The sequence below is a fragment of the Azolla caroliniana genome, unplaced genomic scaffold, assembly GCF_043228905.1.
Source record: "Azolla caroliniana isolate FFs.n. ecotype wild unplaced genomic scaffold, voAzoCaro1.0.p SCAF_20, whole genome shotgun sequence".
Taxonomy (NCBI): domain Eukaryota; kingdom Viridiplantae; phylum Streptophyta; class Polypodiopsida; order Salviniales; family Salviniaceae; genus Azolla; species Azolla caroliniana.
The window spans coordinates 6,508,954-6,535,281 of record NW_028230455.1 but is presented as its reverse complement, the minus strand read 5'-3'; the positions used below and the strand labels follow the sequence as shown (position 1 = coordinate 6,535,281).

The 26,328-nt window shown below is 39.4% G+C and overlaps 2 protein-coding genes and 1 long non-coding RNA gene across 3 annotated transcripts; 1 reads left to right on the top strand and 2 right to left on the bottom strand.

Moving 5' to 3' along the window:
• Positions 1-888: 888 nt before the first annotated feature.
• LOC147850869 (uncharacterized) lies at positions 889-14,391 on the top strand. Its single transcript, XM_087336058.1, has 14 exons — positions 889-994; positions 4,284-4,377; positions 4,447-4,537; positions 4,614-4,676; positions 5,191-5,244; positions 5,462-5,581; positions 6,022-6,167; positions 12,110-12,257; positions 12,630-12,713; positions 12,830-12,945; positions 13,067-13,125; positions 13,343-13,433; positions 13,844-13,998; positions 14,092-14,391. The coding sequence occupies exons 2-14, from the start codon at positions 4,357-4,359 to the stop codon at positions 14,150-14,152; spliced, it is 1,209 nt and encodes a 402-aa protein (XP_087192184.1). The 5' UTR covers positions 889-994; positions 4,284-4,356; the 3' UTR covers positions 14,153-14,391.
• An 8,430-nt stretch (positions 14,392-22,821) lies between these two features.
• On the bottom strand, positions 22,822-24,576 carry LOC147850868 (uncharacterized). The gene has a single exon (XM_087335905.1). The coding sequence runs from the start codon at positions 24,239-24,241 to the stop codon at positions 23,087-23,089; it is 1,155 nt and encodes a 384-aa protein (XP_087192031.1). The 5' UTR covers positions 24,242-24,576; the 3' UTR covers positions 22,822-23,086.
• On the bottom strand, positions 24,491-25,735 carry LOC147850867 (uncharacterized). The gene is made up of 3 exons (XR_015531625.1): positions 25,564-25,735; positions 25,023-25,088; positions 24,491-24,598 (listed from the first exon to the last, which is right to left on the bottom strand). It is a non-coding gene; the product is annotated as an uncharacterized LOC147850867 (long non-coding RNA).
• Positions 25,736-26,328: the final 593 nt, after the last annotated feature.

Sequence of the window (26,328 nt, the reverse complement as noted above, 5' to 3'; positions counted from 1 at the left end):
TTAGTCACATAGCTATGTATGTCAGGACACATCTTAGGCCAATAGAATTGAGTGGAGATGAGAACGAGTCTATGATGTATTCCAGGGTGCCCTGCTGAGGGTGCATCATGGCATTCAAAAAGAATTCTCTCTTCAACCTCAGGTAAATCTGGAACACAAACCTTCCCATTATGGTTGAGCAGACCATTAGCAATGTAGAAGTATTCCTTCGAGGATGTGGTGGTGTCTGCTCTAGACTCACCTCTTTCCCAAGAGGCGGTTTTAGTGAGAGAACTTAGAGAGAAGGTGACTACATAAGCACCTTCTCCTTCTCTTTGTAATTGTTGGTTCATGCTTGCTTCTTAGTTTTCTTGTTTTTTGTATACATTGTGCTCTCTCTCTCTCTCACACACACACACACACACATCTCTTCCACTGCACATAATCACTCCTGATTCTTTACAATTACAATCAAGGTGAACCAATTAGGAATTCATAGTTCAAGTCATTTGCTCTTGCTCTCTTCCTTCCCAGCTATTGTTCTCTTTCTCTTTTTCTACCTCACTTGAGTCAATATTAGCCTCATTTGTTTCATGCAATCTCTCATCCTTGATAGATCATGCAAAGTCTGGACGATCGGGGAATGGTCCAATCTTGTATTGTTTGTCCAATCATGAAAAGAATGGGGACAATCTTAGATTTTTAGGTCGAACTTTTGAAGAATTGGGCAATATGTATAGTCCAAGCAAAGGTAAGGTGAGTCCTTAGGAATGAATAAGAAGCATGGATTTATTTATATGTATACATACATACTTACATACATACACGGCTCGTGTACACATAAGATATATGTGTGTATATATGTAGGTAAAACCCTACTACATCGATATCGATATGTACATACCAAATACATATACACAGCGGAGCATTTCAGCCATCCTCCCCTCACCTCTCCACTTTCAGTTTCCCTGTTCTCGCCACCTGCTGCTCCTGCGCTCCATTCGACTACCTGCAAGTAAGATCCTCCCCCCTCCCATCACACATATATGTAGAGCGTCAAAGAGAGAATAGAAGAGCGAGGGAGGGGATAGGAAAGGTAGATTGGAGCATACATGTTTTTATATATGAACAAGTGCTAATGGTTTTAAACTTAGATAGATTGAAATTTCTGCATTCAAAAGGTATCCAAGATGGTCATGGTTTTTATCTATCTATAGCAACAATGATATCGCAATTGCCAAATCTATAGTAACTCCATTCCAGTGTCATAATTAAGACCTCGTTGCACAACGGTGCAATTGCCAAATCTATAGTAACTCCATTCTAGTGTCCTAATAAAGACCTCATTGTGTAGCCCTCAATTGAATTGCTGTAGGTGTGATAGAATTAAAGAAAGTTGTGGTACTTTGTTGATGAGTTGATGTGGTTGTATTGTTGTCTTTCTTCAAGTTCTTGATGTGGATATACATCTATCTCATACACTCCTTATTGTGATAGGGCAGCTTAGGAAGTTTAAATATATATCCATGTGTGTATGTACATATATACAAGCAAATATATTGAAGAATGGAAATGTCTCCGAAGCGAGGGAAGCACCTACGATGGCAGGAGATAATGGCTTTTATCTGTCGATGACGAGGGTTTCGAGGTCGTGGTCCATGGGGCTGGGGCCTACGTGCACGGCAAATTGCTATTGCCCGATCAATTGTGTAACCCCTTTGTTATGTCTTGGTCTGGGGCCCATTTGTGTATCCCGTGATAGACTTGTAGCATTAGTAGGAGTGATGGGGCTAAAGAAAGTTGTGATTGTTCTTTGTGGATATGTCTCCGAAGCGAGGGAAGCACCTACGATGGCAGGAGATAATGGCTTTTATCAGTCGATGACAAGGGTTTCGAGGTTGTGGTCCATGGGGTTGGGGCCTACGTGCACGGCAAATTGCTATTGCCCGATCAATTGTAACCCCTTTGTTATGTCCTGGTCTGGGGCCCATTTGTGTATCCCGTGATAGACTTGTAGCATTAGTAGGATTGATGGGGCTAAAGAAAGTTGTGATTGTTCTTTGTGGATGAGCTTGTGTGGCTTTATTCTTCAACAACTTTTCCCGATGTCTCTTCAGCTCTAGCAAGAAAAGTCCTAGGCATCATTGGTCCTCATATTCCATTACCTTGCGTAGTGGGCCAAAGCCTTGTTTAAAGAGGCAATGGTATCTCTCTTTGATTTCATAAAAGACACTACAATGACAAACATAGTGTTCCTCAGATTCCACTCCTTGATGACACAATTGGCAAATTCTCTCTTCTAGAGGTAGTCGTGTATATCTGCCTACCTCAATTTGTAGCTGATGTGATGAAGTTCGCAGCTGGCCTATCACACTACGCAACACATAGGATAGATGTATATCCATATAAGGTGGCCTGATAACGAATCCATCCTCCGATGTATATAAGAAGTGTGTCTTATAGTGGGCCATCTTTGTACCAAGTGGTAATTTGGGGCTGATCCATGTTATCTTGTTTTCCAAGTTAATAATATCAGTTCGGATCACTTTGTTGTTTTCCGCTTTGGTCATATTTAGATGGGGACAGTCCGTACAAAATAGTTTTAAGGCATTTAGATGTCTTTGTAGTCCCTCCGGAGAGTAAAAAATCAGCACAATGTCATCAACATATAGTAATATTTGTATAGCTATACCTGCTAGGCGTGCTCCGGAACCCCCGAATCTCTCTATGTAATGTGATACCTCATCTATATAGAGACCGAAGAGAGTGGGGGATAGTGGGCATCCTTGCTTCACTCCAATTGTGCTAGCCACCGCCTCTGACAAGCCCTTGGAAGATTGGACTTTTACTGACACGGATTCATAGAGTGCCTAGATTACCCATTGCATATATGTAGGAATACCAAGGGCTTCTAGCCGAGCACGTGGCACAGTGTCAAAGGCTTTTCGGAAATCCACAAAGCAGCAATAAATCCTCTTATTGTGGGCTTTGCCCTCCTCAATAAGGGCCCGGAGGGTGAATATGTGATCCAAAGTTGTGAACCCCTTTCAAAAGCCTGCTTGTCCAATTGAATGGCAACCATTTTGCTCTGCCCATATACTCAATTCTGATTCTAGAATCGAGCCATATAGTTTAGCCAAGTAATGGCCAATCATGATTGTCCTATAGTTGCTTGGCATCATGGGGTTTCCACTCTTGAGGATTGGCACAATGGTATGTTGAGTCCATCTAGTAGGGAAACCTTCACACATGGCTCTATTAAAGATGTGTGCTAGCAATGGGAGTGAGGTGTCACGGGCATAGATAAAGTGCTCACCCACCAATCCATCATGATCTTGGGCCTTCCCAAATTGTAGCTGATCAATGGCATTTCTTACATTTTGTGGTGTAAAGAAGGTTGATTCATGTGGGCGTGAGGCATTCGGGTGGGGAAGAGGAGGTTGCCCCGGGATATCATATAGAACCTTTGCATATTCATGCCACACCTGAGGTGAGGTCAGTTGTGTGGTGGGTTGCCTCTCATTAAACATTTTCCATGCTCTTTTACTCTCGTCCTAGAAACAAGCGATACAAATGATCTTCAAATTTAGCCAAATACAATCTCTTCTTCTTCCTCATGAGGCGTTGGAAGGTTGCCCTCGCTTGGTTTTGTGTATAAATGCTCCGAGTTACATCACACAAGCATCTCCTTGTATCACGGCATTCCTCATCATACCAACTATTTTGTATTACTCTACCGAGTTTGGGGGGATTGGCTGCTGTGTGAGGGAAGGCATTTGTGGCTGCTTTATGCAATGATTTGGATGAACCTTGGGTAAGTTCTTCAAGGGGTGCAAAAGGATCCAAATCTAGCATGCCATTGTATACACCGCAACTATACACATCAATTGTCTCGCGAGTGAATAGATACTTAGCCAGCCCACTCTCCTTAGCATATACATTCTTTGTGCATCCATCCTTTACCTTAAAGCGTAGATATGCATGATCAGCTGCCAAGTCAATAGGTCTTCCTGATATAGTGAACACTTTTATTTCAGGTATAAGAGATGGAGATCCCATTAGATAATCGACTGTGCTTGCACCCCCTTTTGGGTTCCAACATGTCAAAGCATCTGATCCAGGCCATTGTGACAAGCCATTATATATCACAAATCCATGCGCGCTTTCCAAGGCTAGAATCTGCATAGTTACTAATAAGAGAGAGAGAGAGAGAGAGAGAGAGAGAGAGAGAGAGAGAGAGAGAGAGAGAATCTGCATAGTTACTAATAAGAGTGTTCCTTTGGCATTCCCATGGGGAGTTTTAGTATATTGCAGCTAATTGTGGGACAACTGCTAGTTTCATATAACAAGAACAGTGGTTTCTTTAAAGTTTCCAACATGGGTGCTGATCGCCCTCAGGTGAAGCTCTCTTTTTCTATATATCTCTCTATGTTGAAAATTTGTATGATTATGTGATCTCTTTTTCAGCCCGCTAATATTGAGCATGAGGACGAGGATGATGATGCTGTCTATCTCAATGAAGAAGATGTAGAGCAAGAGATCATGATGGACGACGAAGGTTTCATCTCGTCTTTCTGATTTTATTATTCAAATTACATCGAAAATATCTTCTTACTTTACCTTGCACACTGCAGATCTTCCAGAAATAGATGAAGACAGCAATGACGATGATGAGGATGACAATGAAGAAGATACAGGTGAAGCTTAAGCAAAGTTTGCAGCATACTCTTCATTTTGCCCTACGTTTTGTTTGCCAAAATTTTGCTACCTCTTTGTATGTTTGGGAGAAACTATTGTTGTTTTAATAGTTTCCTTCAGGTTTCATTTATGTTGATTTATATATTTTACTTTTTGTTTTATTTAAAGGTTTTAGATTTGTTTAGACTACGTAAAGTAATTATACATGCAACTATAATCTGTATTTCTATTATATAATCTCGTTCCATACTATGTAGTATATGTATAGTTTTATTTGTATTTTTGTTGGGAAATAAAATAAAAACATGATCAGAATTGGATGTCAATAAGGTTTAGACTCATAGAAAGTAATTCAATCTCCTTTTCGAAAAGTCTATCACCTGTTATATCTAATAAATTAAAAAATGATAGTTGATGGTAGATATTTACTCATGATTAAAAAATGATAGTTGATGGTAGATATTTACTCATGATTAAAAAATGATAGTTGATGGTAGATATTTTACTTCTTAGGAAATGGTGATGCAGAGGCAGATGATTCAATTCACATCTTTACTGGCCATTCAGGTAATCCTGAAGAGGTAGAAAGGAGATGTGCACTCTTACTAGTCTCTACGTTGCAGTATGTACATGCCAAAGTAAAATATAATGGAATATTCAAGTTTTTGAACTTAAATATTCATTGGTTGCACAAGATTTTGATGAATATATGGATCTGAACATGGCCTAGCTTCTACACCGTTCTAATAACCAAATGATTGGGTGTTTGTTTCTATGTATACAGATTCTGTCTATGCAGTGGCATGCAGCCCAGTAGATTCTGATCTAGTTGCGACTGGTGGTGGTGATGATAAAGCCTACATATGGAGGATAAGGGACAACGTGCCTCCTCTTGAACTGACAAGTAGGATCTGTAGAGTTACGTTAAAAAATTCTGAAATAACCCAGAGTTTTTCTTTATTCACTCAGATGCCCATGTTCAACTCTGAAACAGTAACTATATGTGCTATTTGAGCAATCATTTGCTCAATTAATCCCTTTTTCTCAATCATATGTGCTACATGAGTGAATATATTGTCAACTCATCTCATTTTTCTCTCTTTTGGGGTTGACTAAGGTTATGTTGGACATTAACAAAAACTCAGGGCATTCAAGGAAATATTGGAAATAATAGCAGTCTCTCAGAGTTTTTGCTATTCTTAGATAATTTTGTCGATATTTTAATCTTTAAATAATGTTCTCAATTCCTTTTTTAATTAATGTTCTCAATGTCCTTTTTTAAATGAATACTCAGCAAAATTGATTAATTATCATTTTGGCAATGTTTTTCCTTCCTGTTTGCAGATCATTCAGATTCTGTTGGATCCTTGGGATTTAGTTATGATGGGTTATTGCTTGCTTCTGGGGGCTTGGATGGCATAGTCAACATCTGGGATATTTCATCAGGTGTGCTAAAGAACAAGCTAGAAGGTCCAAGTGAAGCGGTTGAGGTAGTTTTTATCATTACATTTTCAGCTGTGAATCACCATATGCTAAGAAGAGAAGAATTAACAGTATGGAATTTGAATATGGAACATGACTGTCATTCCACAGCAATAAATTGTCATCTCATTATTTATTATATATTATTCTAAGTTAGTATTTGTATCACTCTCTCGTGATGTGATGGTTACGCGAATTCAATTATTCGTATGTCTAATTTTTAACTTTGTATGTCTAGAAAATCCCGACTAAAAACGCTAACTTCCCATATGACTGGAAATCATTCAATGGAGTGAAATATTGTAGGAAAGTTAAGCCATACATATTGGAACCATGTCATATTTGTGGTTATTCTCTGTAATTCCTTCTCTTGCTTATACACTCACTCTCTCTCTCTCTCACACACACACACACTATGCTTCTGAATACTAAACTCTACTAGAGTTAGATTCTTTACATGGTATCAGAGCGTGAGGGTTAGAGATCCTTCACTGCGCTCTACCATTGAAACTGTGTAGCTGCTAGAGACGCTGTTTCAAACCAGCTATCGTCGCTGTAGTGTTGCACGGCAAGAGGCTCACGTTAACAGGAGCATACGAATCACGCTAAATCAGAGAGATGAACGCACAAATGGGTAGCGCACTTCCAACAGAGAAGTTGGACAGGCACAACTACGCATCTTGGGAATATAAGATGCAACAGTACTTAGTTGGGCAAGGGTATTGGAGTTATATCGAGGGAGCTCAAGAAACAGCCCCCGATATTATAAATCCCAACTACCCCACATGGCAGCAAGGCGCCAATAGGGTGATGTATTGTTTGGCAACATGTGTGCAAGATCACATGTTAAGCTATATTCGTGATGCAAAAGCCCCAACAGAAGCGTGGAAAAACTTGAAGAAGATTTTTGCGGCTTCAACCATAGTAAGAAAACTTCAACTCCGGCAGGAGTTGAACAATATTCGGCAATGGGATATGTCCGTGACGGACTATACCCTCCGGATCAAAGACTTATGCGATTCACTTGGCTCCATCAATGTCGCAGTTGATGATGACGAGATGGTGCATATCTGCCTTGGCGACCTCGCACAAAAATATGGCTCATTTCGAACTGCCATAACAACAAGGGAGAACCCCCCAAGCTTTTTAAACTTGCAATCCATGCTAATGGTTGAGGAGAACCATACACGGTCGAAAAGCATGGCATCTGATGGGCAGATGCTATATACACAATGATGATCTCGGTCAAGGTCACGGTCATGGTCGTGGAAATCGGGGGAGGAATGGCCGAGGAGGAGGTGGATGATGTCCACAACAGAATTCAAGGCAGCAAGAAGGTCGAAACAGGCGAGGGAGTTCCGGCAAAAAGGGGAGCTTCCACCAATTTGCATCAACCAGGCAGAACCAGCAAACTGAGTGCTGGTATTGTGGAAAGCCTGGCCACTTTGAAGCTGAGTGTCGGAAGAAGAAGAATGACTCAGCTGCCTCACCCTGGCAGCAAACAAACTATGCTGTGATGGCTGACCTAGAAAACAAAGGGCCGATGTTTGTTATGCGACACCGGGCGAATAGCATGATAACAAATATTTCCCAACCTGATGATGTCTGGTTCGTGGACTCAGGTGCCTCAAATCACATGACAAGTCATCAAGAATGGTTCATGAATTTGAGGGAACCCGAGAGACCCAGCGTGGTGGAGACCGGTGATGACTCCACACACATGATTGAGCACATTGGAGATGTGGCCCTTAACAATCACGACAACAAGGGCTACATGAAGGATGTATTGCATGTCCCGACAATCACAAAGAATTTGCTCTCGGTTGGCCAAATTGTCGAACAAGGACTGCAAGTGCGATTCAACCAGGAAGGTTGCTTCATCGAGGATAAGGGCCAACTTATTGTGCATGCAAGAAGAGAAGGTCGCATGTTTATTCTTGATGCGACTGAGGTGAACACAACAATGTATGCAAAGGGACTCAAGGCTGAGTCTGATATTGAGTTGTGGCACAAAAGAGGTAAACTCCGATCAATGCAAACAAAAGGGGCTGTGCATGGATTGCCACGATTTACTTCAAAACATCCTGATAATGTATGTGAGGTGTGCCAGCTAGGCAAGCAACATAGGCATCCATTCCTAAGCGAAAGAAATGTGAGTAAAGGCTTGCTGGACGTCATCCACTCAGATGTATGGGGCCCAGCTTAAACCGCGACAATTGGTGGGTGTAGGTACTTCGTTACCTTCATTGATGACTATTCGCGGCATACTTGGATATGCCCGATGAAGTAAAAAAGTGAGGTCTTCTCCCACTTTCTCATGTTAAAGAATCACGTGGAAAATGAGTCTAATTGCAAGATTCGATGCTTATGGTCTGATGGTGGCCAAGAATGCTTCTCAATTGAGTTCAAGGCCTTTCTAGAAGAGAAGGGAATTTGCCGGGAATTCTCTTGCCGGTACACAACAGCAAAACGGTGTTGCTGAGCGGAAGAATTGCACAATTCTTGAGATGGCCCGTGCCATGCTGCAGGAGAAGAACATGCCCAATATCTATTGGGCAGAGGCATCTGTTACGGCTGTGTATCTCATCAATAGGTGCATGACCGAGGGTGTCCATGACATTACCCCTCACGAGCAGTATTTTGGGACAAAGCCAGACCTTTCGCACTTGAAGGTTTTTGGCAGCATTGCATTTGTGCATGTCCCCGATGAGAAGCGGAGAAAGCTTGACCCAAAATCGGAGAAGATGATCCTCGTCGGTTACTCACTTGAGCAAAAGGGTTATAAGTGTTTTAACCCCATCACTCGACAGTCACGAGTAAGCCGAGATGTGGTATTTGATGAGGTGACATCATGGTATGGCCCAACATTAGTGACCCCAACTATGCTAGAAACAAGCAGATCTGGAGCAGATTCTCAGAGTGAAGAAGAAGAGATGCTAACGATCATTATGGGTGGAGAACCAGCAGAGAGTCTGCCCACACTCCAGCTGACTGGACTTGAGGTGTCATCCAACAATCAGAGTTTTGCACAGCATGAAGAAACCTCTGGTGTGTTGTCACCTTGGTGCTACACCCGTAGAAAGAAAACAAAAGGCAAGATGCCTGAGCAAGAGGCCAAGGACATGGCATTTAGTGAAGACTCAGATCACTCACCCCGATCGGTCGACAACAAGTATGAAATGAAGAAAGCCCCAGAAGTGACCAAAGGAAAACTCTGTCAATCAAACAGACAAAAGAGCCCGATACTTAGGTTCGGGTATGTACAATGAGTACATGGCCCACCACTATGCATTCATGATGAAGGTCACAACAGACCAAGAACCCGAGACTTACAAAGAAGCTGCCCAAGATCCCTGGTGGATCGAGGCAATGAGGGAGGAGATGCGCGCGTTGTTTGACAACGATACTTGGGATTTAGTCCCATCTCCTGAAATCAAGAAAAAACCAATTGGTTGCTGCTGGGTGTTCAAGATAAAGCATAATACGGATGGCACGGTCAATCGGTTCAAGGCTCGACTAGTCGTCAAAGGGTATGCTCAAACCCATGGCATAGACTATGAGGAAACATTTGCCCCGGTGGTAGTAATGACCATCGTGAGGACGGAAATTGCACTCGCAGCAGCGAAAGGGTGGCACTTGCATCAAATGGATGTGAAGAACGCATTCCTCCAAGGTGAGCTCGAGGAGGAAGTTTACATGATGCAACCACTTGGCTTCGAATCAAACAAACATCCACATGCAGTTTGCCGATTGAAGAAGCCGCTCTATGGACTGAAGCAAGCCCCAAGAGCATGGCATTCAAAGATCACGTCATATCTTCACAACATTGGCTTCCGGATGTCAAAATCTAATAACTCATTGTATGTTCGGAACAATCCCAAAAGCCCCATGTTCTTAATCTTGTATGTCGATGACCTTATCATCTGTGGAGAAAGCCTCACCGAGACAAAAGATTAAAAAGCTGCTTTTAGAGAAGTTCGAGATGAAGGGTCTGAATGACTTGCATTATTTTCTCGACATCGAGGTCATTCAAACTCCAGAAGGGTTCCTACTCTCACGACAATATGTGTTGAACTTGCTCTACAAGACTTTCCAAAGCCCGGAATTTTTGAAGCTCGAAATTTTGGATCGGCAAGATCGACATTGCTAGATCAAGATTGAGTACATAGGAACAATGCGAAAACCACGGTCTAGTAGTCCGACCAACTGCAGTTGGGTCTTTAACTACACCAAGAAAACCAAGCTTAAGAGGACACACAATTGACCCTGAGGGGGCGTGTTGAGAATCAAGCTCAACTTGTGTGAACATGTGCTTATGAAGAAAAGGACAATGTATGAAAAAGTGTGTGAGCACACTTTATTGTAATCAGTGTAGTTGTCGAGTGTTAATGTAGTCAAAGAATATTAGATATTCTTATGACAAAATCGTACTCAAGTGGATATCTTGGTTAGATTCCACCAACACATTTAATATGGAAGTCCCTTGGGGACTTGTATATAAAACTCCCTTTGCCCATTCTTTTTTGTTGATGATCTTTAGATAATTAATATAGCTCTCTTAATTGCATAAGCTATCATCCCCGTACTGTGTGTTTTTTTATTTTTCTAGTTATTCTCTGTAATTCCTTCTCATGCTTATACACCTACTCTCTCTCTCTCACACACACTACGCTTCTGAATACTAAACTCTAGAAGAGGAAGAGTGAGACCGACATTGGCAAAGTAAGGCCGACACATGTAATCTGACTTGACCCGACAAGTAAGAGGAAGACTTTCCAAAGCCCCGAATTTTTGAAGCTCGAAATTTTGGATCGGCAAGATCGACATTGCTAGATCAAGATTGAGTACATAGGAACAATGGGGAAACCACGGTCTAGTAGTTCGACCAACTGCAGTTGGGTCTTCAACTACACCAAGACAACCAAGCTTAAGAGGACACACAATTGACCTTGAGGGGGCGTGTTGAGAATCAAGCTCAATTTGTGTGAACATGTGCTTATGAAGAAAAGGACGATGTGTTAAAAAGTGTGTGAGCACACATTATTGTAATTCGTTTAGTTGTCGAGTGTGTGCGAGCACACTTTATTGTAATCCATGTAGTTGTCGAGTGTTAATGTAGTCAAAGAATATTAGATATTCTTATGACAAAATTGTACTCAAGTGGATATCTTGGTTAGATTCCACCAACACATTTAATATGGAAGTCCGTTGAGGACTTTATATAAAACCCTCTTTGCCCATTCTGTTTTGTTGGTGATCTTTAGTTAATTAATATATAGCTCTCTTAAGTCCATCAGCTGCCATCCCCCTATTGTGTGTTTTCTTATTTTCTGATTATTCTCTCTGATTCCTTCTCTTGCTTATACACTCACTCACTCACTCACACACACACACACACACACACACACACACACACACACACACACCCACGCACGCACGCACGCACGCACGCACGCGTGCACACATGCACACACACACACACACACACCCACACACACACACACACACGCACCCACACACACACACACGCACACACACACACACGCATACACACACATGCACACACGCCCCCACGCACGCCCGCACGCACGCACACACTACACTTTTGAATACTCAACTCTACTAGAGTTAGATTCTTTACAATAAGCTTATGGAAAAATATCGCTTCTTCCATGGATTTGGGCAGAAACATCCTCATGAATAAACACAACGGGTTCATTTTGGTTTATTTTGATTGCATAATTACCTTTTAGAGAATTTGAAGAATCATATTCATTGTGATCATATTCTACTTCAACATTTTCTCATTCTTTATATGCATTACTGGATATCAAAGAATATATCTATGTATTGCTAAAAGTGTGTGAGAGATGATGCATATAATCTATTTCTTAAATTTTTAACTCTAATGTGAGAGTAACATCATATTTTCTGTGCTTTATTTTGCCAGTGGCTAAGGTGGCATCCTCGAGGACGTGTGGTATTAGCTGGATCAGAGGACTTTACAAGTTGGATGTGGAATGCAGACACCGGAGCATGTCTCTCTGTTTTTGCTGGCCATAATGGTTCAGTCACATGTGGAGGCTTTACTCCTGATGGTACATACATTCTCAATAAAAGCTACCATTTTAGGAGGGAAATTTCTGAAAGCTAATGATGTTGTGCTAGTACAAGTGCTAATTACTGTATATTGTTATTGAAATATAGAGTTACTGAAACCATTCTGATTTTATAGATATGTATGTCAGTGAGTCTTATGTGATAGTAATTAAATGTTGCATGAGAAGGAGTTATCGATATGTAATGTATGCATTCTCCTTGCAAGTCAGAAGATTCTTGTGAGGAATATTATTCTTTGCTCCACACTCTTTTTATGTTTCACATTTTGCCGTAATACTGCAGGAAAAACTTAAAGTTTGTTTGAGAAAATTATTAATGGAAGATTATGTTTCTGGGCTATAATACCGCAGGGAAAACTGTATGCACTGGTTCTGCAGATGCTGCTCTGAGGGTTTGGAACCCGAAGTCGGGAGAATGTCTCCATATTATACAAGGTGTTAATAGATATCATCAATTGTGGAACACATGTACTGAATACTCAAGTAAAATGCATGAAAGGATTACATAAATTTTGTTCTTTTTTAGTTTATTTGGAAAATCTCTATTGTAGGATATCCATTTCATACAGAAGGTATAACGTGCCTTGACTTCAGCAATGATTCTACCATAACCATTTCTGGCTCAACTGATTCAAGTGTTCATATTGTCAATATCCGCACAGGAAAGGTGCTTCTATTTTTCCAAGTATCAGCAATGTTATATTATAAAAATATGGATAGTCAATCACAATATTTCATGGTATTGAAGTCTCTCAGTGATTGCTGGAAATGAATTGATTAAATTTCAGGTTATGGGTTCTCTAAGTGGCCATTCAAAATCAATTGAGTGTGTTGGACTTTCAAGCAGGTTGATGGAACATACCACGGTTAAAAATTTACCTTTCATATAAATGTACATGCATCATCCAATTATTGTATGCATAAATCAAATTGGATATGCATGATACGTTTAAGGCCCAAATGCTAAGTTTTGCTTTGTTGGGTATGAGTTATAGGTATTCTCCAAAGAGTTTTGAATTAGCTTGGGCGTTCAATAGGTAACTTTGGCTTTGTTAATGTTTCAGCCTTCCTATGGCAGCCACGGGAGGAATGGATGGTTTGCTTCATATATGGGATTTACAAACTTGTACATCAAGGGCTACATGTGAACATGAGGTAATCATTCTTGTGCTTTGATAGTTCATTAGCTACTGGGGGTTCTGAGCCATATCTTGCTGGCATCTAATAGCATTACAAATAAAAGTACTAAATTATTTAACTTCTTGTCTCACCAATTTTGGATGGGATATAAAATACTAAGACTCTGATTAAAATGCATTAAATCCTTCTCATATTAATGAAGTTCTTGGTTTCTAGAAATTAATAGTATAGAGTAGCTCTAAATAGAACAAATATATATATATATATATATATATATATATATAGAGAGAGAGAGAGAGAGAGAGAGAGAGAGAGAGAGAGAGAGATTCTTTGCAGTTTGTTGCAAAACATGAATAAGGTGGGGGGCAACATTTCAATGAATTTTAATTGTCTTAACAGAGATCCATATTTTTTATGTTTTGTAGGAGGGAGTCGTAAAGTTGATTTGGTCAGAGAGTTGTGATACTATCTTGACTGGATGCATTGATGGTAAGATAAGAGTGTGGGATAGTCGCACAGGAACATGCCAGAAAGTCTTCTCTGGACATGAAGATGCTATTTTAGACCTTGCATTATCGAAGTATGTTGCTTTTCCCCATGAATGTCCATGTTTTTAAATATGCACATTGAATGACCACAACACTAAGATAGTCATCCCCATGTGGAATTTCAGGGGCCAAAGGTACATACTTTCAAGCTCAGATGATCATACGGTCCGTGCTTTTGAGTATTAAGATATGGCAGTGCAACATGAGGTTATTTTGTTTAGATAATTTTATATTCTTGGGAGGGAATTGGGTTGCCTTTTGAATGCCAAGTGTAACATATATATATATATATTGCCTGATATAGAAACATCAAAATTTGGCATCACCATAAGGAACTAGCTTCACAACCTGACAACCATATACTTTATGTTTGCGAGTTCAGCAACTGTTTTTGATGATTTGCAAATTTTATTTTTAATTTCAAATTGCCTATCCATAACATCAACAAAAGAAAAATATGTGACTTTACATACCACGAGTGAAACGTCTGCAGGAAGCCTATAGTATCATCGTAAATGTCTTTATGTAGTTCGATACACATCAAAGCATATTATACATGTGGGTCAGATGCATAAATGATCAGCTTTTCCAATGGTAAATGTAGTCATAATAGTAGTCTAGAGAAGTGGTTCTTGTTAACATAACCTTCAGCTTGGTTTTTACTATCTATAAGGACATTTAATTGTCTCATATTGTTGTACAACTGTACAATTGGACACATTCTCTTAGGGAAATATTCCACCTTTGGGGTACTATGGAATCAATGTATTGTTTGTATGAAGAGAATTTATGTAGTAACCATACAAACTGTATTAGCTTGCTCTATACTAAGATTTGTGCTTGGAGAAATCCTTAATTTTCCTCACAAAGGTTGAGCTGGAGACAGTTAATGTAAACAGTTAAATCTATTATCAATAGAAGATTGCATAGGTTGTCTCTATGTAAGTTTGTAACATCTAACATCAAATAGCTATGTTTCTCAATGAGATGCAAAAATATGCTAGGTTGTACTATTGCGATTTTCTTTCTTCACTCCCCATTATCTACTTACAACATCAAATAGCGATGTTTCTCAATGAGATGCAAAAATGTGTGGTTGTACTATAAGGGTTTTTCTCACCTCCCTCACCATTGTCAACTTACAAATTTTTGTTACGGACTGAGTTTCATAGTAGCAATTTACAATCAATAAGACTTTTTCTGAAGTTTTTGACATTCATTTGATAGGTATGGCTGTTGACAACATGTGAAATATACAACTTGCACCATACATTGATGATAGAAAGAAATCACCATGTTATAACAAAAAGCATTAGTATTATGCTTGGCCAAATAGTGTTATGATTACTTGTAGAACTTTTAAGCCTTTTCATTCTTGAATTTTACAAGAAATGAAGCCCACCTTGTGTACGAATAATCTTCAATTTCAGTTTTAGTTGTTTAGGTAGAAAATATCACAGTTATTTTGAGAGTTTTCAACTTTCTTTTTTGAATTTTATGTAGTTTTGATTTTTTTCGTACAAATTGAAATTATAAGATGGGGTGCAACAAAAAAGGCGTTGTATCCCAATCCTCAACGGTGTTATACCTATAGCTAATTTTACGAACATAATTCTTGATAATGAAGTTAGAAGTAGGAAAATGATGGCTTCCCACTTTGCTTCATATTGGTGCCACTATATGGAATAAAAAATAGGTTATAAAAATTTTGTGAACACAGACCCATAATTTGAGAATTGTAAATAGGATCAATATTTGCAGCCTAGATTATCAAAATTTGTCACAAGCTTATAATTTCAGAACTGAAGATAGGATCAACATTTGTAGTTTAGGTTATCAAAATTTGTCATCACAAAGGCCCATAATTTGAGAATTGTAAATAGGATCAATATTTGTAGTCTAGATTATCAAAATTTGCCACAAAAAAAGCCCATAATTTGAGCATTGCTAATAGGATCAATTGTAAATAGGATCAATATTTGCAGCCTAGATTATCAAAATTTGTCACAAGCTTATAATTTCAGAATTGAAGATAGGATCAACATTTGTAGTTTAGGTTATCAAAATTTGTCATCACAAAGGCCCATAATTTGAGAATTGTAAATAGGATCAATATTTGTAGTCTAGATTATCAAAATTTGCCACAAAAAAGCCCATAATTTGAGCATTGCTAATAGGATCAATTGAGTCAAGTAACACTTCTTGAGATTGTATGCAAAAACGAACAAAGGCATTGTTCCATTGTATCAGTCTAGGTTATCAAATTATTTTGCCACAACAAAGGACTATAATTTGAGAATTGTAAATTGGCTCAACGGAGTCAAATAACACATCGTTGAGATTGCATGCGAAAGTGAATAATGGTATTGTTCCATTGGATTGTCTAAAATTTTGATACGAGTAAAATACATACAATCTTACATTGAAAATTTACCAATATTGGGGTGATCAATAGTGTAAAAACATGTACACATCCAGTCTAAATGCATGACCATAGAAAACTGTGTGATAAAAGTTGTTAATAGCAGCAATGGAACAGTTGTTAGAACTTAGAACAAAATAGACACTCCCAAGCTGTGAGAAGGTTGTTTGACAGTAGTAGAAAAAATGGTTGCAAAGAATAGAGACACAACCAAAGAGTAGAGCTTGTTTGCAAGTAGGAGCAAAAGTAAGTCTTCCCAAAAGAGGCTCGTATAGCCTATTTCTACAAATTGGGGAAAGTGGGTGAAATGGTTGTTTGGTAGTTAAGTGACTCTTGTACTACCAAACATGTACAATAAACTAGGAATAAGAGGGAATATCTTGGAAAAAGTGAAAGAGAGAAGGCATTTTAAAGCATTGCAGATTCTAGAGAGAGAAGTCATTTAAAGAGTTGTAAATCCTAGAGAGGGAAGAATCTAGGAAGAGAGAGAATGTAGAACAGAGATAATAAAGATGAAAGAGAGTGCAGGTTTGGAGTTGCCACCCTCCAACACCTCTTAGCTCCAGAATGATGGTCGAACATTAAGTTGACTAAGGAGTTGATCAATGGCTTGCCTTGGAAGTGGCTTAGTAAATAAATCAGCCACATTTTCTTGAGTAGGACAATATGCCAAGTTGATGACTTGTGATTTCACTAATTCATGAACAAAATGGTAGTGCACTTCGATATGTTTTGTTCTACCATGAAATGTTGAGCTATGTGCCAAGGCACAAACACTTTGGCTGTCGGTGAAAACTGCAAAAGGAGTCTTACAAGATACCAATGTAAGAAAACAATTGCATTAACCATAGCAACTCATAGCAAGTATCCAAGTAGGCACGATATTCAGCTTCCGTCGATGAAGTAGAAACTGAGTTTTGTTTCTTCGATTTCTAAGAAATCAAGCCTGAACCTAACATAAAACAATAGCCAGATGTGGACCTTCTAGAATCAATATCACCTGCCCAATCAGGATCTGAGTAGCCAACAAGCTCAATGTCGGCTCTAAAAGATTGACCATAGTTGAATGTGTTGGGCAAATACCGAAGAACTTGAATAACTGCTTACTAATGACTTTGTCTTGGAACACTTGAGAATTGGTTGAGAATACTCACGCTATAGGACAAATCAGGCCTGGTGTAATTTAAGTGAAGAAGGGACCCAATTAACCTTCTATATGTCGTGATATCTTCAAATATGGGAGAATTGACTTCACGAGATAACTTTGAGTTTGGATCCATTGGACAAGAGAGTGGCTTGCAATTTGACATGCTATAGGTCTCAAGGAGCTGCTTGAGATACCTATGTTGGCTAATGAAAATACCACCATGTGATTGATAGACCTCCATACCTATGAAATAATGGAGAAGTCCTAGATAAGTTATTTTCGAATGTTGTTTTGAGGTCAACATGGAGCTCCTTGATTTTAGAAGCAAGGGACCCTATAATTAGAAGGTCATCAACATATAATATGATCAAGCATAACAAATTATCTTGGGAAAAAACATAGAGATTGTTGTCAACATAACAATTCTGAAACCCAAAAGAGAGAGAATATCAATTTTGTCATGCCAAGCTTGCTTTAAGCCATACAAGGCTTTGTGTAACCTGTAGACCATGTTTTTCTGCTTTGAAATCTCAAAACCTGGAGGTTGTTCAACATAAACCTCCTCTCTCAAGTCACAATTAAGGAAGGTTGACTTGACATCCATTTGAAAGATGGGCCATTTGTTGTGAGCAACAAGTGCAAGCGCACATCGAATAGAGGTGTACCTTGCTATTGGAGCAAAAGTTTCCTCATAATCCACTGCTTCAACTTGTGAGTAGCCTTTTGCAACTAAACATGCCTTGTGTTTATCCAAAGTACCATCAACATGGTACTTGGTCTTGAAAATCCAATTCAGTCCAATGACTTGTCGATGTTGAGTCTGTGGAACTAGCTCCCATGTATGATTCCGCTCAATGGAATCAAGTTCAACTTCCATTGTTGCTTTCCACTTTGGAAGAACATGGCCTCTTTTGGTATTGTGGGTTCTTGTGATTGCACACCAGTGCATAGTAAGGCAAAGTTGCATACATGTTCTTTTCATGTTGGTCTAGTTCTATACTCATGAAGTTCAACATCAAAGAGATGAGAATCACGAAACGTGGCTTGAAGCCACTTGGGAAGTGGTGGAAGTTGGTGTGTAGAGGGGAGGGGAAATTAGTGGAGTTGAGGGAGAGGTTTGAATTGTTGGCGAAGTTAGAGATTGAGTATGAGGAGATGGGGGGCTTGAAGTTGAGACATCTTCGTCTAAAATAGGAGATTTTGGGGGAGCTGGGATTTCAACCGTGAACTCAGGTGAAATCCTAGAGTCGTCCAACTGAGACTCCACAAAATGAACATCCCTCGAGATGACTCTAAGGGACTTTGATTCTAAATCCCATAACCTATAGGCTTTAGATTTTGTGTTGTAACCAAGAAATTTGCATTTCTTGGTTTTGGACTCAAATTTAGTCCTTTTATGATCTGAAATGTGAACATAGGCATCACAACCAAAGACTTTTAAATGAGAAACTAAGGGCTTTACACCTGTAAATGCTTCTGCAAGGGTCATCGCAACAACTGCTTTCGTTGGGCAGCAATTGATGATGTAGACTATTGTGTTGACAGCTTCACCCCAAAACAAGAGGAAGATCATATTGAGATAGCATTGTACGAGCCATCTCTTGGACTGTCTAGTTCTTCCTCTCTACAACACCATTTTGTTGAGGAGTATTGTGTGTGGAAAATTGGTGAGCAATGCCTCGTTGAGAGCAAAAATGGTGGAAAGCTTGGGAGCTAAACTCTCCACCATTGTCGAACTTGATCTTTCGAACTTTCTTTGATGTCTTGTTCTCAACAAGAGCTACCCATTCTTGAAATTTGGTGAAGGCTTGAGATTTCTCTACAAGAAAATAAACCCAAACCTTGCGGGAGAAATCATCAATTATAAGCATGGCGTAGCGTGCACCACCAAGAGTAGTGGTTTTCTTGGGACCACAAAGATCCACGTGCACTAACTCCAAGATAGATGTTGCACGGTGATTGGCTTCACAAGGGAAAGGCTCTCGATGTTGCTTGCCATGAAGACAAGCAACACATGGGGTATTGGGAGTTTTGAAAATAGGCCGACCCTCAACTAGTTGTGAAGAGGAGAGCTTTTGTAGAGAATCGTAGTTGATGTGACTGAACCTAGCATGCCACAACGTATAAGCATGACGTAGCGTGCACCACCAAGAGTAGTGATTTTCCTGGGACCACAAAGATCCATGTGCACTAACTCCAAGATAGATGTTGCACGGTGAGTGGCTTCACGAGGGAAAGGCTCTTGATGTTGCTTGCCATGAAGACAAGCAACACATGGGGTATTGGGAGGTTTGAAAATAGGCAAACCCTCAACTAGTTGTGAAGAGGAGAGCTTTTGTAGAGAATCGTAGTTGAGGTGACCGAACCTAGCATGCCACAACATGGGATCTTCTTGTTCCACCAAGGCATGAGAGCATTGAAGAAGATGAGATTTGGTTTTTTCGAAGGGGCTATGGGAACTTTTTAGGCGATATAAACCCCCTTCTTGTGTGCCATTAGCTGCAAATTGTAGGTTGTTGGTGTCAATGACTTCCAAAACTTAGCTATCAAAGTAGACTCCATAACCTTGCTTAGTAATTTGGTAAACCGAAAGTAGGTTGGTAGAGATGCAAGGCACATGTAACACATCTTGAAGAACAAGATGTTCGTCATTTGAAGATTTGTTAAGAAACACATTACCACACACGAAGCCTCAATGCTTGAGGCATCTCCTATGGAGATTTGGAAGGAGCTAGGCTTCACATCATGCAAAATGGATTTGTCAAAGTCATGTGTGTAGTGGCACCACTATCTAGTAACCACTCATCAATGGTTGAGGTAGTTGTTCCAACCAAATGTGAAGAATGTTCCTCAATGCCAAGGAAAACTGTTTCTTTGGTTGAGTGGACCGAGTTTGATTTTGGTGAAGGTCGACTTTCGGTAGAAGAAGATTTCTTGGCATTGTCCCTTTTCTTTTTTTGACAATCGGGTTGAATGTGACCTTTGTAGCCACAATAATGACTGGTGAGCTCATTGTAGGCTAGGTTGTTTGATGGTCTTGGATTGGGTTTGTTGTAGGAGTTGCCATTTTGCTTCCACTTGCCTTTACTTTTCGCATGTAGAATCGTCTCATTGGAAGTTTGAGCACTTTCCTTCCTAGTTGCCTTGTCTTGTAGCATGCCAAGAAATGTATTCATATCATGTGTGTTGGGAAGAAGAGAAATTGTGTCACAAAAGGCTGAGAATGACTCAGGTAACTTTATAATTAGACGATGCACAAACTCAATTTCAATTGACTTGCTTCCCAAAGAAACTAGTTCCTTTTGAAGAGTAACAAATTGCGTTATTTCATCCATGATGTTGGGAGTGTCATGAATCTTGAGATTTGCTAGTTGGCTATCAATAGTTATCATTTGAGTATGATTAGCTCGAAGATACCTCTTTTTTATGGTTGCCCATAGTTCAGTGGTTGTTTCTTCATCTGTATCATGAAATTGACAAGCGATGCTCGGTTTAATATTAAACATGAGGAAATCATGAGCACGAGAATCCTTATCTAGCCAAGCTTCAATCTCAGCATTAAATGAGCCAACAACTAATTTGGTTGAAGAGGATGAAGTTACCAGTGGTTTCTTGTCACTGCCATTGACTACATTCCATAGACAATGGCGCTATAACAAGGTCTTTATTTGCAGTTCTCAATCCAAGTAATTGTTCCGATCCAAGATGGACTCTTTGGGGAGTTGGGGAATGGTTGATGAAACAATGGTGGCATGTGAGGCCATGGATATCCTCCTCTTGAGCTACAATTGGACAATTTGCAATAGTTGTAAGTAGATGCTCAGGGTCTTTCTACCCGTCCCTAGATGCTAGATGAGGCTCAGATGAGGGGAAAAGAAAAAGAAGAAGAAGAACCTCCTCTATAGGTTGGGAGGGTGGTTGCTTAGAGAACCTCCTATATAGGGTTGGAAGGGAGGGATAAAAGAAGATAGGTCTGTGTGCTCTTTGGCAAAAAAAAATTAGGTTGAGTCTAATACCATGTGATAAAAGTTGTTAATAGCAATAGCGGAACAATTGTTAAAACAAAATAGACACTCCCAAGTTGTGAGAAGGTTGTTAGACAGTAGTAGAAAAAATGGTTGCAAAGAATAGATACACAACCAAAGAGTAGAGCTTATTTGTAAGTAGCAGCAAAAGTAGAAGACTTTACAAAAGAGGCTGGTATAGCCTATTTCTACAAAATTGAGGAAAGTGGGTGAAATGGTTATTTGGTAGTTAAGTGACTCTTCTACTATCAAGCGGGTACAATAAACTAGAAAAGAATATCTTGGAAAAAGTGAGCGAGAAAAAAGGCATTTAAAGCATTGCAAATTCTAGAGAGAGAAAGCATTTAAAGAGTTACAAATCCTAGACAGAGAAGAATCTAGAAGAGAGAGAATGTAGAACAAAGATAACAAAGATGAAAGAGAGTGCAGGTTTAGAGCTGCCACCCTCCAACAAACTGCCCTACTACCTACTTATGGAAAATTTTCCTTGCAAGAGAAACTCATGAAAAAACTTTCCATTAATAATATATGCTATCATTGTATGTGCACACTAGCCAATCGATGGCAAACTGTTTTGAAACTCTTAGGATCGAAAGGAAAACTGGTAAGTCGTAGCTGTCATAAACATGAGGCTTTAAATTGAAACTCTTATAATATCAAAGACAACTCTTCATTCAAACACACTTTCAAAGATCATTATCAATTAAAGGCAAAACAAACAAGCAAAGATAAAACAAGGTGGATTATGTTCAGTCGACATTGGGAATAATTTAATCAACCTTAAAGGAAATCCCATAAATATAGCTTCTTAGGCCAGCCAGCAGGAGCACAGGAGCATTTCAAATGCTTGTTTTCAGTAGCAAAAGATATAAGGCAATGCATAAGATCTGTTAAACCTATATTCGTGCAACTCAATTTTGTGCATACGAGCAAACACAATTTCGTGCAACTCAATGAGTTATGAAGTGCTCCAAAGAAGCCCAATGGACAGTTGGAACCTATTTAGAGTCAACAACTTTAGATACTATTCCCCTGAAAAGCCATCCAATACCTTTGAAGAAACCAACATAGTTTCTTGTAGTGAGTTATGAAGTGCTCAAAAGAAACCCATGGAATTTGGAACCTATTAAAGTCAATAGTTTTACAAACTGTTCCCCTTAAAAATCAACCAATCCCTTTGAAAGATGTGAAAATCATAAAATAAAAATACAATTACTGAACCCTTGGATAGAAAAATCAACCAATCCCTTTGAAAGATGTGAAAATCATAAAATAAAAATAAAATTACTGAACCCTTGGACAGACATTCCTCATAGGATCATGAAACATTGATTTATTACAACCATATATCTATATTCCCATAACAATTTCCAGACTCCAAAGACAGAGGTAGACATTTCCTTACTAGACCATGGAACATAAACTTCATTAGAATGGGAAAAATTTAAGGCTCCACATATCTCTATCCTAGTCCTCCAATATAAAATTTCAATTCAAAGGGAAATCCCTGAAAGGAAAAGATTTGATTATAGGTTCCTTGGGGACTCTGGAAATAAGGGAAGCAATGTCAATTCACTACTTCTAGGCCTTTCAGAGTGTAAGAAAAAACCTTTCTCGGCAATAGCTACATCTTCAGCACTCAGTTGGTTTTTATGGTTATTATCCATATCTGGCTCCATATTCGCAACTCTTGTAACACTAAGACTAATATCCATCCCTGTTGGATGGGTGGAAGACGATATTTGCATATCATTATTTCCTCGTTCTTCTTCCTCTGATGATATTGGCTTAGGGTGGTGGTGGTTGTCAGGGCTACCAATGGGTGTCTGAGAGAAACAAATCTTCTCGAATTCGCATGCTAATGGAGTCAAAGGACCTGAAACCAAAGCTGGAAGATCTTTACTGTTAGTAGACAACCTTCCGAAGCTTTTATTGTTGTTTGATGATCTCCTCCTCTCGAAAAGTCTTAAAGCCAAGGGGCCCTTTGCTTCTAGTTGAAGAGTTTTGCCAGGTGCAGGAGTATCACTTTTCGCATGCATTTCATGACTACTTGAGCCGACAAAGTCTTGACCAAAACCATCATTATTAGCAGCATTCTCCTGCAGACAAGATCCAAGTGAATGATCTTTGATTAAGCCATCATCATTATTGGCCATGTTATTGACTGCATTCTCAAGACGAGACGATCCCAACGAATGACCCTTGATGCTATTGACCGTGCTAACATCTCTACCCAAACCACCGTTATTGGCTACATTCTCATGCCGAGATGGCCCAAACGAATACCTACTGGTGGTGGATACATCTCGACCTAAACCATCATTATTGACCATATTCTCAAGACGCGACGATCCAAATGAATGTGCTTTGATGCTATTATGGATATTACTCGTGCTGCTATTGGTGTTACCTGAGGAAACAACATCTCGACTGAAACCATTGTTAGGTGGCACATTCTCGTGCCGAGATGATCCATTAATAAAAAGTGGGGGCGGTCTTTCATCGTTCGATGATGACTCTGCCCCTGTCAGCTGGTGCACAACTTCACGGAAATTTGAAGAATGAGTGTGCACGATTGTTTCTCTTTCAAAACAAATCCTAGTAGCTGGGCTCAAATTGCTTTTCTTCGCGCGAGGGCTCCCCTCTCGCTCCTCGCCTCCATAAAATGGAGACTTCTTCATGGAAAAAAAGAACCACAAACTCAAACAAATAGAGGCTATCCTTATTTTCTGTCTTTTTTCCTCATCTATTTTTTGGTTTCAATAGCTTTGCTTTGCGTTTACTTCCTGGGCCTTCTTTACTCTGAGAAAATTTGATTTCCTTTGCGCTTCCTTCGCTTCTACTTTGGTTTTCCCTTTTCTTGTATTTTCTTTGCTTGCTTTTCTTTAAATATTGGAATTGCCAAATCAGCAAACAAATAAGAGAAGGCAAAGATGGATTATCTTTTCCCTGGTTTTCTTGAGTGGTTTTGGAGCAGAGGTAACTGGCTCAAGTTCTGTCTTTCTTGGAAGAAGAAAGCGAAGGTAATCACTATGAATCTACGCCAGAACAGACAGAATAAAAAGGCAAATAAGAACTTAAAATGACAGAATTGAATTTCAAACAGAGAAGAAAACTTTCTGAAAACACCAAAGTTTATAATATCTCATGTAACTAAAAAAGACAGTAAAACCATTCGAAACGATATATAGATTATCTCGTGAAAAGGAATACATAGCATAACCACGTTCGTAAGGACGCCATATCTTACCTCATCAGAAGCTTTCTTGATTTTTTTTGCTTTCTTTCTTGCTTTTCTTCTATAGAAAGATGCTTTAAATTTATTTATTTTTTAACAAAAACGCTGAACGTTAACAGATGTATGATGTTTGTTACGAAACAGAACGCTTAAAGGTCGCGAAGCAGAAAAAAGAACAAAATCCATTTCTGAAAAACAGCATAGCATAGCATAGCATAGCTTACCTGATCAGAAGCTTTCTTTCTTGCTCGCTTCCTGGCCTTTCCTTTATGAATTTTTTTTTCTTATTCCTGAAAATCAATAGAAACCAAGCTATAGCCCAGAATCAGATTGAACAAAGACGAGGAGGAGCACAACTGAGATCCTCCTTTAACTCATCAATAATCAATCAATCATGAATGAATGAATGAATGAATGAATGACCACTTTGGATGTGGAGCTTGGGAGGGCAAAGGCAAAGGCAAAAATCCAACCAAAAAATAAATAAAAGGGATCAAGAAAAAGAAAAGAAAATTAAATAAAATAAAAAGGGGGAGGGGAGAAAAAAGAAGAAAGAAAAACGGGAAAAGGTGAATGAATGAATAAACCGACGCTTAAAAGACGATACAATAAAAAAGAAAAGAAAAGAAAAGAGAGGAGCGACGAAGAGGTCGACGGACAGAAGAGAGAGAGCAACGCAAAGGAAAGCAAAGGAAAGCAAAGGAAAGCAAAGGAAAGCAAAGGAAGCAGAAAGAAAAGAAAAGAAACAAAAACAAAGGAACCAACCTCTTACGCAACGCAATGCAACCGTCTGTCTGTCTGTCTGTCTGTCTGTCTGTCTGTATATACGTATGTATGTACATAATATTAACGCAAAATGCTTTCTGCCTGCCTTCGCAGAACTCTGAGGGCCTAGCCTAACCCACACCCCCGAATTCGCAGACACACACAGAGACAGAGACAGAGACAGAGGAGATTTTGTTTTCCTTATTCTTATTTTTTGGGTGTTTTCTTCTCTCTCTCTCTCTCTCTCTCTCTCTGTTTTTGGGGGTGGGAGGGGTTCTATTATTAGGAGGAGGAGAAGGAGGGATGTATATGGATATGGATATACATTTATGTACATATATGTATATGTATATGTATACATATGTATGTATGTATGTATGTATGTATGTATTAGATGATGGGATGGTGTTGGTGTTGGTGTTGGTTGCATCTTCTTTTTTTATCCTCCACATGCCCCTCGTTTTGGTTGTGGCTTCCGTTTTTAGAGAGAGGAGGGGGGGGTGGGGGGGGGGGGGGGTGTTCAACTCATTCATTCACTCTCACTCCTTGTTCTTTGTTTCAAACACGAAACCCCTCCACCAAAGAAAGAAGCAGTACAACCACGTAATGTGACCTGAGCGAACCGCAAACAAAATAAATCAATGGGAACAATTTCGATTGCCCCCATTTTATTTATATACACCCAATTGAAAACACCGAGCTCCCTTACTTCCGATGATGCCATCGTTTGGGCAGTGGAATTTTGTCGTTGCTCAATACCCACAT

Bases quoted from the DNA above. Each gene is read 5' to 3' on its own strand.
- LOC147850869 (XM_087336058.1), top strand. From the start codon at position 4,357: ATGGGTGCTGATCGCCCTCAG. The intron at 13,126-13,342 runs GTTGATGGAACA...TTAATGTTTCAG, and splicing joins TGTGTTGGACTTTCAAGCAG to CCTTCCTATGGCAGCCACGG. The intron at 13,434-13,843 runs GTAATCATTCTT...TATGTTTTGTAG, and splicing joins GGGCTACATGTGAACATGAG to GAGGGAGTCGTAAAGTTGAT.
- LOC147850868 (XM_087335905.1), bottom strand. From the start codon at position 24,241: ATGAAGAAGTCTCCATTTTATGGAGGCGAGGAGCGAGAGGGGAGCCCT.